Genomic DNA, 13372 nt, shown 5'->3' with positions numbered 1-13372 from the left:
CCTACACAAAAATTACTTATAATTCTATTGTTATAATAACAGAACTGTGTCTCATGGTTGATCCTTAATTTGAGCCCTGGAGAAAATGTGATCTGATTTCAATCATTGCAGCGTTCAAAAAACAATCTGCTTGGGAGGAATGGGAATCTTTGAATTTCCTACAAGCATTGCAAGTATTTTGTGTTAATTATAAGTGAATAAATTGCTGTAAGGAGTGTTATACAATGTATCAGCATCTGTGATATAGGCATGAATGTGAAAATATTTGTGATGACAGGTGTCTACCCACTTTCTCAGTGCCCTTTTAAATCAGTGATTTATGCTTGCTGTCTCTGCCTTCCCTTTCCCTTTTCTTCTGGTCCTTTCTCAGAATGAATCCTCTCCCTGAGGAACCGATTTTTTACACCACATGCTGATTTTTTTCCTTTCGGTGCTGAAAGGAACTAATATTCACAGATAATCACTTTTCCCTTCATGCAGAAAGTAAAGCTCCCCGTGTACACTAATTCACTTCTCCCCATCCAACTCATCGAACGTAAAGGATAGAATATATTTCCCCCTTCCCACTTCTCAATAATTTAGTGCATTATCACACACACACACGGGAGTGGGAGGGAAGAGAAGAGGGGAGGAGAAATGCAAAAGGGAAAAAGAGACTCAGAAATCTCAGCTGCACTTCTGGCCCTTTTAAAAAGTTTGCTCTGTAAATTGGAATGAGGTCAGATTTGGAGCTTCTCATTGCACGCGGTGATTATTATTGCATCGGGTTCCAAGCCAATAGCAGCCGGCGGGGTGGGGTTTGGCACGAGGAAGCGTTGGATACAGCGAGTGATTGGCCGGGGCGAGGACTGTGAAAGGATAAAGAGGCGCTAGGCGGAATTTGGGGTCCGCTCTAAGCTGCAGCAAGAGAAACAGTGTGTGAGGGGGAAGAGGCCAATACCAGTAGCCCCGGTCTGTGTTTGTGTCTCTCCTCTCTTTGGGGTTGTGCATGCAAAGGAAGGGAAAAGGAGACTATATATATTTATCGCATTAGTCACCGCTCTTCCAACGGGGAAGGTACACATTTATTCATGCTACCCGGTTGCATGAGTGGGTTTTTTTTTTTTTTTTTTTGTTCAGTACCTCTCAACAACCAAATAATTAACTGCACAAGCTCCTGATCACTGACTGCACAGCCACGAGTCCTGGAGTCCGGTTTTAATTTTTTTGTTTTGTTTTGATTTTGTGTGTGGTGTGTGTGTGTGTTGCCGGGCTCAGTAGTGGGAGGCTTTACCAGCGCGTGTGCTGTTTTCCTGAAACATCTTGGGCAGAGAAAAAGCACTTGTGAACTGGAATCAACTGCTTCGGGAAGGGGAGGGGGGAAACACTGACAAGAAGAGGGGGAATTGCAGCATTTTTTAAAGAAACTCTATGTCTGTTCCACTTTGAGCACTGGCTGCTGCCCCTAAATTAATAGAGAGCAAAGGGGGAAGGACTGCACAGAGCGCTGGAGACGAGCCTGTCTGGAACTACAAATACTTAGCAGAGGGGCTGCGCGCTGGCGAAGGGCTGAACATTTTGCTGTGGTTTGGGACTGTCTGATTCGTTCCCCTTCCTCGTTGTACTTGTTAAAGTTGAGAGCATTTTTTTTTTTTACGTTGCACTGGTGTCGAGCTGAGCCCCGGCGACCTCCCTGCAAGCCGCCGCCGCCGCGTGTGTGTGAGACCCAGAGATGGTGCAGCAGACTAACAACGCGGAGAACACGGAAGCGCTTCTGGCCGGAGAGACCTCGGACTCCGGGGCCGGCATCGAGCTGGGCATCGCCTCCTCTCCCACGCCGGGCTCCACCGCTTCCACCGGGGGCAAGGCGGACGACCCGAGCTGGTGCAAGACCCCCAGCGGGCACATCAAGCGGCCCATGAACGCCTTCATGGTGTGGTCCCAGATCGAGAGGAGGAAGATCATGGAGCAGTCCCCGGACATGCACAACGCCGAAATCTCCAAGCGCCTGGGCAAGCGGTGGAAGCTGCTCAAGGACAGCGACAAGATCCCCTTCATCCGGGAGGCGGAGCGGCTGAGGCTCAAGCACATGGCGGACTATCCCGACTACAAGTACCGGCCCAGGAAGAAGGTGAAATCGGGGAACAGCTCCGCCAAGCCCGGCGAGAAAGGAGACAAGAGTGGCGGGGGCAGCCCTGGCGCCGGCGGGGGCGGCACCGGCAGCGGGGGCAGCACGAACTCCTCCAAGCCCGCCCTGAAGAAGAGCGGCGGCTCCAAGCTCTCCCCCGGCGGCGGCTCCGGGGCCAGCAAGCCGCACGCCAAGGTGATCCTGGGCAGCAAAGCCGCCCCCTTCCCCGCCGAGCCGCCGGCGCAGGCCGCCCTGCTGCCCCCGGACCACCACTCGCTGTACAAATCCCGCGGCGGCGGCGCCGCCGCCAGCTCCTGCTCGGCCGCCGGCAAACACCCCTCGGAGAAGAAGCTCAAGCGGGTCTATGTGTTCGGCACGGGCGGGGGCCACGGGCAGAGCGCGTCCTCCTCCCCCGGGGGCGCCGTGCCGGCCAGCCCGACCCTGAGCTGCTCCACGGAAGCCAGCGACCCCCTGAGCCTGTACGAGGAGGGGGGCGCCGGAGGGTGCCAGCAGGACGGAGACTGCAGCAGCGTCTCCTGCCCTTCCCCGCCGGGCAGCAGCTCCCCTTCGGATCACCGCAGCTACACCAGCCTGAGGGCCTCTTCCCCGGCCCCCTCCACCTCCCATTCCTCCTCGGCTTCCTCCCATTCCTCCTCGTCCTCCTCCTCCTCCGGCTCCTCTTCCTCGGACGACGAGTTTGAAGACGACCTGTTGGACCTGAACCCCAGCCCCGGTTTTGAGAGCATGTCCCTGGGCAGCTTCGGCTCGTCAGTGCTGGACCGGGACCTAGATTTTAACTTCGAGCCTGGCTCGGGCTCGCACTTTGAGTTCCCGGACTACTGCACCCCGGAGGTAAGTGAGATGATCTCAGGGGACTGGCTGGAGTCCAGCATTTCAAACCTGGTCTTCACTTACTGAGGAAAATAAATAAATAAATGCCGGGGGAGACGTAGACACACTATTGAGAGGACTCGCCCACGCTGTTGGGTGTATCTTTTTTCCCTTGGAGGGGCTGATGAAACTGACTTGCTGTGCTTTTAAAAAACCGAGATGATAAAAGGCATCATCCTTTTTTTAAAAAAAAGACACGCTCGCTCCCTTCCTCTGCTTGGAGATAGACACACACACACACATCCCCCCACGCCCCTTCCGATGCCTGATGTTAATTTTTAGAGACTGGCGGGAGTGATTTTTTTTTTTTTTTTTGAGAGAGGGAGACAGACAGACAGACCGAGAAGGGGAAAAACCACACACACGCCTCTGGGTTTTTGATTTTTTTTATCCACGTTCTGTGAAGAAGGGGGAGTGATACATTGTGCTGAGTGCATTGAAGATCTCGAGTATTTTGTTCTGAGAGAGATGAGAACTGTTTTTTTTTTAAAAAAGACTGCAGGGTTTCCATGGTGTGGGGGAAGGGAAGCGAATCCTATTTCAATTTTTTTTTCCTGCAGCAAGAGGAGATGAAGATGATTGGAGGCGGAAAGGGCGAATTGAGCTAGGAACTGAACTGAGATCCTAGTTGGACAGAGAAGAGGAAGGGGTTTAGGGTTTTTTGCCTTTTTTAAAAAAAGATGAACTGGAAACACGACTAGAGGAAGATAATAATAAACTGAAATGCATTTGCACGTATAGAGGAGAAGGTGGCAGCGCTTTTCTCAGTCACCTTATTATATAGAGAGAAAATCAATCAATAAAATGGAACTTCATGAACACGGAAAACTTTTTTTGAAACGGAGACAGATACAAAACAGTTTCTCTAATGATGTGGTACAGGGGGAATGGAGGGAGGGCGATTGCTTTTGCAAAAAACAATTTTTTTTCTTCTTACTCAGAATCGTGATGGTGTTGGATTATTTCACTGGTGGGGTTTAATATAGCATGTTATCCTGTCTATCTTTTTAAGATTTCTGTAAGACTGTTGAACAGTTTAAAAAATAGTGTTAGGAAACTATAAAAGCAGATAGATGGCGCTATGTTTGATTCCTACAAAAAAATCACCAGCTTTTTTTTCATTCTTAACTCTTTAAAGGATTCAAACGCAACTCAAATCTGTGCTGGACTTTAAAAAAAAAAAATCAGGACCAAATTTTTTCTCAGAGTATGTATGTGTTTGTTCCTTATAGCTGTAAATGAAAAGACTGTTTTTTCTCACGGATGCGCTATTCCTTTATTGTTTTTTCCTTGTAAATGTAATCGGATGCCATTTTATAAGTGGATGTATTTATACTGGCCAAACATTTTTGACTTGTATTTCTTTGTCCTTTTTTGGTAGTTCTCGTTGTTACTCGCACCATTTTTATGTCTCCTTCACTGAAGGGCTAGAGTTTTAACTTTTAATTTTTTATATTTAAATGTAGACTTTTGACACTTTTAAAAACAAAAGAGAAGAGAGATGAAAACGTTTGATTATTTTCTCAGTGTATTTTTGTAAAAAATATATAAAGGGGGTGTAAATCGGTGTAAATCGCTGTTTGGATTTCCTGATTATAATTACAGGGCCGCTGGTTAATGTCTCACCCATACACACAAAAATCAGCCCCTTTATTTTCTCCATGTTTACACTCCAATCTGCAGGCTTCTTAAAGTGACAGTATCCCTTATACATGCCACCAGTGCCCAGTGTTTAATTTCATTGATTTTTGTGAGGGGGGAAGAATAAACGTAATACACAGTCTCCTAACTTTAAAAAAATCCCATAATTAAGTAAAACCATATATCGTACAGGCGCTTTAAAGCAACTGGTGCATTTACAGAAAAAAGGGATCCTGTACCTTTAACTTGTAAACCACATCTTTGCACTTTTTTTTTATGCAAAAAAACGTGCCGTTTAAACCACTGGATCTATCTAAATGCCGATTTGAGTTCGCGACACTATGTACTGCGTTTTTCATTCTTGTATTTGACTATTTAATCCTTTCTACTTGTCGCTAAATATAATTGTTTTAGTCTCTTATGGCATGATGATAGCATATGTATTCAGGTTTATAGCTGTTGTGTTTAAGATGAAAAAAGTGAAAACACCTTTGTACATTTAAGTCTGTATTATAATAAGAGAAAAAGAAGATTGTGTGTTTATGTATGTTAATATAACATGACAGGCACTGGGACGTCTGCCTAATGAGGTGGTTCCGTTAAGGGTTTTTTGTTTTGTTTTTGTTTTTTGGTCATCCATCCTGTGCAATATGCTGTGTAGAATATTTTTGTCTAACGATCACCCCACAACACAACGTTGGGAAAGAGGAAAAAAATCATGCCAGCTAATCATGTCCAGTTCACTGCCTGTCAGATTGTGGATATACCTTCTGTAAATAATTTTTTTTTTTTTGAGAAGGAAATAAAATCAGCTGGAACTGAACCCTAAACTTTGACTGTTTTTGTCATCATTGTTATGCTACAGCTTTTCTGTGTGGTTATTCTGTAATGGTCTTAGACACTGGTACGCTCTGTATTAGCAGTTAAATAAAATGTACTTACAGTGACGACTATAAAATACATCTTTTTGCAGGAACATGTACCGTTCCCCGCCCCTCCCCCATCCCCGCGGAGAGACTTGGCAGGCCAAAGCCTCGCAGTAAATGGATGTTAGTCTGAATGTGTGCCGTCGCTGAATGCTCTCTAGGAATTTTTGTGCATTAACCAAATGCTAATAACCTTTCGCTGGAAGTAGAAAACTGCAGTGGGAATGGGGGATGGGGAAGCTGCACTCGGGAGCTGGGCGAAGCCAGCTGCCATCCCAGACGAAATCTAGACAGCAGGAATGTGTAGAAGAGGCCTCATCAACCGTTTTGTTTGACCTTGTGACTTGAATCCTGCCTTTCCATTTCAGATCTATCTTGCAGGAAACCTGCCCGGTGGGAGGATTTGTTGATTTCAGTCTCACCTCTCCAAGGTGAAAGACATTGCTCAGTATCCTAACAAGAGAAAAGAAGGTTTAAGTTTATTAAATATATCTTTTGGAGGGATTTACCTCCAAAGATTTCAAATGCTAATGAAAGATATTTGCTCAGCTGCTGTGCAGTGTTCCCAGCACATACATTCATTAAGAGAAGTGGACCCTCTTTCCCCCTACACACCTACCCTAGTTGAGATAAGGGGGAGGGCTGCCAAAGTAACCCACAACCTATTTTGCCATTAACTTTGGCTCTGTTCCCCAGCTTGGAACCAGTGAAGCTTTAACATATGCAGACGTCATAGCAACAAGGAGACTGTAGGGAAGGAAAATAATTGTCACCATTTGTACAGTACAGTAGGCATGCTGTTTGCAAACTGAAAGGCCAACTTTCTGGGTGCCTTGGATTTTACAAGATTTCCTCAGGCAGGGTGCTGTTTATATTCCTATGTATCTTTGTCACAACTTCTTAAGCAGAGTGGTAGTGAGTGGCTATCAGTAAAGCTGTCAAGAGTTGAGGAAACTTGGAAATAAAGTAGGTGTGGGGAAGCCTAGTATTTGCTTTGTAAACTAGGGGGAGGGGAATGTGAGACCCTAAACTAAGCAGTTCATTGTACTGTACATTTAGTTAAAATTGAGTCATTTGAAAGTAGTTCAGCTACAGTATTTCAGTAAAATTTCTCCTTTGGAAAAACCTATGTATCTTTAACTATCCCAGTAGTATATTATTTCCAAATAATCCAAGACTTCTGCTTTTTGCTGTTTATAATTTCTTTACAAATTAACACTATATCCATTAGACTTGTGTAACTTTTTACATAGGCGTTTAGAAGACGTCTCCTTTAACTTGAACCTGTGGCATTCTGATTATAGGTGGCCTTTTTGAATCAAGGACTACATTTGTGTTTTTGCAATGACAGACTACTCTTTGTCTGCTTTTTTGGCCATGTGTCTTGTCTAATGTGAGTTTAATTATACTAAACATGAGTGTGCTTTCTTAAATCTGAATCAATTTTCATTCCCATGGGGGTATACATCAAAATTGTCATAATAAACAAACTCAAAATTTAGGAGCGATTGGATGACTTTGTTTCAGGCAGCCAAACGTGATGCAAAGTAGATTCTCTGGAGGATTTTAATTAACTCTTTGCAAACAGTGATAAAAAACAACACTTAAGTTGACCACAGTTGGAAGGCGGGGTGGGAATGGGAATGTGATGATTTCATAAACTGTAAGGGTGGACCCAACGGGCCTGCAGCCAGAGCCATGATTAACTGCAGGAGGGTAAACTTGAGGAGAAGACTGCCTGAAATGATGGGTTGAGTGTGTATAGGCTTCTTTGCTCTGCAATTTCTCTGTTCACTATTGTGGAGCATGTTATTCTGCTAGATACCTCCTCGGCGTGGGGAAAAGCAAAGGTGTTCAGTAAGCCAAGGCAAACCCTTCAGTACTCACATGTCCTTCCCCTCCACCCATCCAAAAAGAATAAAAAAATCTGTATGGTACTCTAATATTTTGTAAAGCACATTTTAAAATTCCATATGTATATATAATACAATTCCACCTGGGTGTTAATTTACTGTTGGGTTATCCATAAACATTCCTTTCTTTGAAAAAATACCACACATTTAATTTGGGATTTTGCAGAGCTGCTAATGTGACGGAGGTTATTTTTACACCACACTACCCTAAATCAACTCCAGGATTGTATTTCTAATTCAGAACGATACAGTCAATGGCTCTCTAATTTTTCCCTTAACATCATCCACTCAAACTTATTTCTAAATTCTCTCATTTCATGATAGCATTTAAAAATAAAATAAAAAAATCCTACTAGGAGCATCAGTGGAGTTTCTCCCACATTTGCTAACCATATGACTCCTACACATCCTGATCAAAGCGTGTGTACTGGGGAGGGCCGCATCCTTTTGTGGGTGGTGGGAGGTGGCAGGGGGAGTGATGGAAATTATAGTAGTAATTAATGTGTGTAAATAAAACCTCACCATTGTAAGGATTTTGAAGTGCCTAATATGGTGTAGTTTACACACACAGGCTTTTGAGGCTAGACACAGACTATGGAAAAAAGGATATATGGGGGTGGTGGCAAGATTGAATTGCAGTTTCTTCCTACTGACAGCATTTGGAATTCAGTCAGACCATAAGCCCTGAGCATTTAGATTGTGCCACAATATGTCTATTATCTCTAATGAGATTTTACCGTTGACTACAGTTAACTTGCAGGGTTTTATGGTTTCCTGCATAAGTTGTTTTCATTTTCAGTTATAATAAAGTTCAGTATTACCAAACTGATTTAGATCTCTGGGGAATATTTGGTGGCACAAGTTGCTGCATTCATATAACTTAATGGAAGTGGCTGTCTTACATTCTTTTTAAATTAAAAAATATGTAGACATTCTTTGTTTTCTGCAGTAAGAGCCTATGCAATTGCTTTGACCAGAGGAGATACACCAAACTAAAGCACAAAATATTAAAGAAAATGTAATCCAATATTATTTTATATACTCAATTTTGTTTTGCTTAAAGAGGAGTATCATTAAAATAGCATATCATTAACTTTTTTAGAAGAAAAATTAAGTAGACAGGAAATTCTGAAATCTAGAGTACATAAAAAGGGATTTTTTAGTAGAAAAAACTTTAGGGTAGTACAATTAGCTTCTGTGTACAATACATAGACCTGCTGGTACAAGGAGCTGAAATACTAGATTCTAACTTGTTTAAAGAATTACCATACCAATGTAATTTTTTAAACAAATGGTGCTTATTTTTAAAACAAAAACTGGACTTAAAAGATTGCCATATGATTGCCATTTACTCGTAGAGTCTGTGATTTTATATCATTCAGGCCTGCCTCTCCTTTGAGTTATTTCATTGCCTTCCCTGGGAAGTAGCGTGGGATGTGGCTGCATTCACAGAACATTTTCTCTCTTTTCCAAAGCAAAGTACCCCAAGAGTGATTAATAAAAAGAACATGCTTTGTACTTTCATGTTATACTTCCACCATGGTCTCCAAGTGGCAGCAGTAGGCCACTGGAGCCTAATATAACCTCTTCCTGCTCTTATCCAATGTGGTGCACCTCAAAAGCTCAGAGGATAAAAGCTAAATCGCTAATGTAGACATTTTAAGTAAGAGTTATGCTCTTTAAATGTAATTGGGGGTAGGGAGAGGAAAATCTTAGTGCATGAAGAGCAAATTATTTAATTTCGGTTTTGTTTTCTTTGTTTGCAGCATTAGTGTCAATTACCCAACTGAAAATTAAAATAAGTGTTTACATGTAGAAGTTCAACAAGCAACTAATATAAAACATTTTCTTTTGATATGTAGATAAAGACTAAAAGGGACACCTTGTATATGAGCTAATTTTCCCTCGTGGTTTCTAAAAGGCTCTGAAGTCATTACAAATATTTAATGACTGGCTCTATAAATGTAAATAGAGTTTGGGGTTTTCCAGGATACAAAAATGATAAAGTATTGTACACTTCGTGGAACCTTTCTTCTAAAGATCTTGAAGTACTTTAATAATATTACCTATGCCTCTTGTCATCCAGATGAGGAAGGTAATATGATTGTCCTTGTTTTATGGTGAGTGAACTGAGGAACAGAAGCTGATTTACCCAAGACTGCTTACTAAGCATGGATTACTTGGAGTCTTTTTTTCTTTTACACAGTTATGGCTGTTAACTTCAGTTTTTCATGTCCTCTTACAAACATATCTCAGTACTAGTAATAATGTTCACTGAATCTTTGTAACCATCACCAGAACTAAATAATCTGGGAGGTAATGATTTATGCCTGTACCTCAATGAAAACTTCCTAATGCACCCTGGCCCCCATTACTGTATAATTTCTAAATGCACTCTTTCCACATCTTGCCTTTTTCCTAGCAACACAATAACTCTCTGCTCCCGCCCCCACCCCTCCTTTCTGACATGGCTCCCTCAACCTTCAGTACCTTTATGAGGTTAAAACCTCTGTCACGTGATAAGTGTCAGTATTTGCTGACTCCAGTAGTTACCCTTACATCTGCCTTTTTATTTGAATTTAATGTAAAAAGAAGATAATGTAACAGTAGCCACTGGTATCAGTGCCTACTGATCCCTGCTATGTGATAGGAACTTTTTGTAATCCTGACTGATGCCATGTTACTGAAGCCAGGAAATAAAGACCAGTCTCTCACCAGCATTCCTGCCTGTCCCAACTTTCTTACAAGTAGGTGGGTGGAGAATTTTAAATTCTTGAAGACTTGAGGAGTATCCATCTTAGTGAGGAAAGATACAGCGGCAAGGGCAAGAGGGAATAGCTGACTGCGCTGAGAGGGCAGAGGAAGTGGGTGGGGAGCAGGCCTTGTAGGATAAGCAATGGTATTGTTCTTATTTTGGGGAGGGGAGAATTCACAGGTGTGGGAGAGAGTGTACTGGGCAAGTGTCTGACAGGAGAGTTGATCTCTCAGAAAATGGGAACTAGACAACAGGGAAGCTATGGGCAGTGATATCTACAGAGTACAGGAAGCAGTTTTTCCCCAGCACATCAGCCTCCTTTGAAATAGGAGCTGACAGTCACAAAGCTTCCCCCTGCAAGGAAGAATTTAGTATTGTGTTATCTGGGCAGTTGGATCCTCCTCCATCCTATGCGAACAATTTTGTGCCTAAGTGTGAAGTACTAAGTATTATTAGTGCAGTGAGAGGAAAGCAGGAACTCAGGTGAAGTCTACATTACAAACTTTTGCTGGCCTAGCAGTGTCGGTCAGGGATGTGATCTCTGACCGACATAGCTATGCGGACAAACATCCATAGTATAGATGCAGTTATATTAGAAAAACTGCACTTTGCTGGTGAGATTATTGTGCTTGGGGAGGTCAGAGGCTGGTGTAAACTGCATCCACAGTAGGAGCACTTTGCCAGTAGAGTATACTGGTATAGCATACCACTATAGCTAGACTGGCAAAGTGCTCCTCATGTAGATCTGGTCTTACTTACCTTTTCATGTGAGGAGGAAGGGAAAGGTTGATCGGTTTTTCTTTCCCTGCCCCATTTTCCTTGTGCTTCATTTGTTTTTTTCTATGGCTCTTGTCCATTTTTCTGCTTTTGGCTTAACATTCACTTCTCTTTCACCTTCCCCTGCCTCTCCATGGCTGTCCTATCCTTTTCAAGAGGGGTCTTACCAGTGTTATCACACATCAGAACTTATCTTCCTCTCTGTAGCTGCTCAGGTCAAACTGTTTTTCTCTCCTCACAGCTCCAACCCTTCATGGAACCTTCTGATTCCAGCATTGGACCTGTTTTTCTGCAAAAGGGGCATTGTACAGAACATATCAATAGAGGAAGACAAATAACTGAATATGGATCTATTACATACACACACTAGTTATCGCTAAGAAGCCTATCACCTATCTCAGACCCCATCTTTCCAATGAGGATATTTCTATATGTTGTCTGTCTTGACGTATCATCAATTCATGCTGGGTACAAGCTGTGACTGCATCCATTAAGGCTAAATTAAAATAGCTGGTGACCTACATAAATAATTTAAAAGACTGTTGATCAAATTGACTATTTTGAATGGTGGGGGAGGAGCTTACCATGAAAAGGTGAGATCAGACTAGATATAGCTGTGTGATCATATCACAGATTATGAATACTTATATTTTCATGTTCAGTCACAACAGATCTTGCAATATTATATATGATTTCTTGGCATATCTGAGGAAACAGAAGTCAGTGACTTCTTATTTTAGCAACATACGTGGAGCTTTGCAGTTAAACATGATTAACAGTCCCATCAATCTCAAGGCAGTGGAACAAATATTAAAATATCTTGTCAAGATTCCAGAACTAGTCATGAAAAGTGCAGTCCTCAAGTTAATGATACCAGACTAAATTCTGTCAGTGTTGAATGGGTGTAGGGAGTAACCGGGCATAGGGAAAATCCCTCCTCCCTCCTCATATTAAACGTCACAACAAGACAGCCACATAGCACGCTTCTGTATTAGATGAACCTGGCTAGTACTCTTGCAAATGCTTCATGATTCCACTGGGGCATGGTCTGCTGACTTGAGCAGGTGGTCAGACTGCAGCACAATCTAGAAAGGGAAACATACCATTTCTTTTTGAGTAACAGTATGGTTCGTCCCACAAATACCTTATTCTCCACAGGACTGCACTGAGCCACCCTGCTCTGCACAACTATGACGGATCTAGGATGCTCAGGGTGGCTTGGACCTGCTATTTTCTCCCTCCATGCACCAGCACAGCTACTAGCAGCCAGTGTTATGGTTACCATTTTGACTGACATGGACTGTTGATTAGGGATCTGAAGAGATCTACTGCTTCAGCTAACAAGTCAGGCTTTCTGTAACAGACTCATATCTTTTGTAGATTGGGCACAGACGGGGACACATAACACACACTGATCAGTGGGTTACACAGGGACAAGATTCATTACTGCCAGAGCGTGAATGACATTGAAGAAGCAATTTGCAGGAGAATCCACACAATCTTTTCAGATCTGGTTCTTTCAACATAAAGAAAAGAAATGGGATTAAGACAAATTTATATGCTTTTGGATTTAGAAAATATAGTTTATGGGGATGGTATGGCTCAGAATCCTTCACATGTAGCTTACTGGTTCAAATTTACCTCAAGTCACCAAAAAGAAAGGCAAAGCAACTTCAAAGTTAACATGAGGTATTTCTGTATGTAGGTGTAAGAGCACATGTTCTCTACACGTAGGGTTGCCAACTTTTTAACTGCACAAAACTGAACACCCTTCCTCTGCCTTTGCCCCGCCCCTTATCCGAGGCCCTGCCCTGCCCCTTATCTGAGGCCCCAGCTGGGGGGTGCGGGCTCTGGGGTGGGGCCAGAAATGATGGTTCAGGGTGTGGGAGGGGGCTCCGGGCTGGTGCAGGGGGTTGGGGTGCAGGAGCAGGCTCAGGCCTGATGCAGGGCATTGGGGTGTGGGCTCTGGGGTGGGGCTGGGGATGATGGGTTTTGGGTACAGGAGGGGGCTCCAGGCTGGGGCAGAGGGGTTTGGAGTGCGGGAGGAAGTGTGGGGTGCAGACTCTGGGAGGAAGTTAGGGTGCGGGAGGGGGTTCTGACCTGGGACAGTGGGTTCAGGGTGCAGGCTCTGGCCAGGTGGCGCTTAACCTCAGGTGGTTCCTGGGCGGTGGCACAATGGGGCTAAGGCAGGCTCCCTTCCAGTCCTTGCTTCACGCTGCTCCTGGAAATGGCCAGCATATCTGGTCTCTAGGCGGAGGCGAGGCCAGGCAGCTCTACGTGGTTTGCGCTGCCCACACCCACAGGTTCCGCCTCCGCAGTTCCCATTGGCTGCGGTTCCTGGCTAACAGGAGCTGTGGAGCCA

The 13372-nt window shown here is 43.7% G+C and overlaps 1 protein-coding gene across 1 annotated transcript; it reads left to right on the top strand.

The window, feature by feature from the left end:
* The first annotated feature begins 889 nt into the window (after positions 1 to 889).
* Positions 890 to 5469, top strand: SOX4 (SRY-box transcription factor 4). Its single transcript, XM_048839988.2, has one exon. The coding sequence runs from the start codon at positions 1712 to 1714 to the stop codon at positions 3023 to 3025; it is 1314 nt and encodes a 437-aa protein (XP_048695945.1). The 5' UTR covers positions 890 to 1711; the 3' UTR covers positions 3026 to 5469.
* Positions 5470 to 13372: the final 7903 nt, after the last annotated feature.

This window comes from Caretta caretta, chromosome 2 (genome assembly GCF_965140235.1).
Source record: "Caretta caretta isolate rCarCar2 chromosome 2, rCarCar1.hap1, whole genome shotgun sequence".
In the NCBI taxonomy this organism is placed as follows: domain Eukaryota; kingdom Metazoa; phylum Chordata; order Testudines; family Cheloniidae; genus Caretta; species Caretta caretta.
Note: the sequence above shows the minus strand (reverse complement) of the source record. Positions and strands in the feature narration are given on the sequence as shown.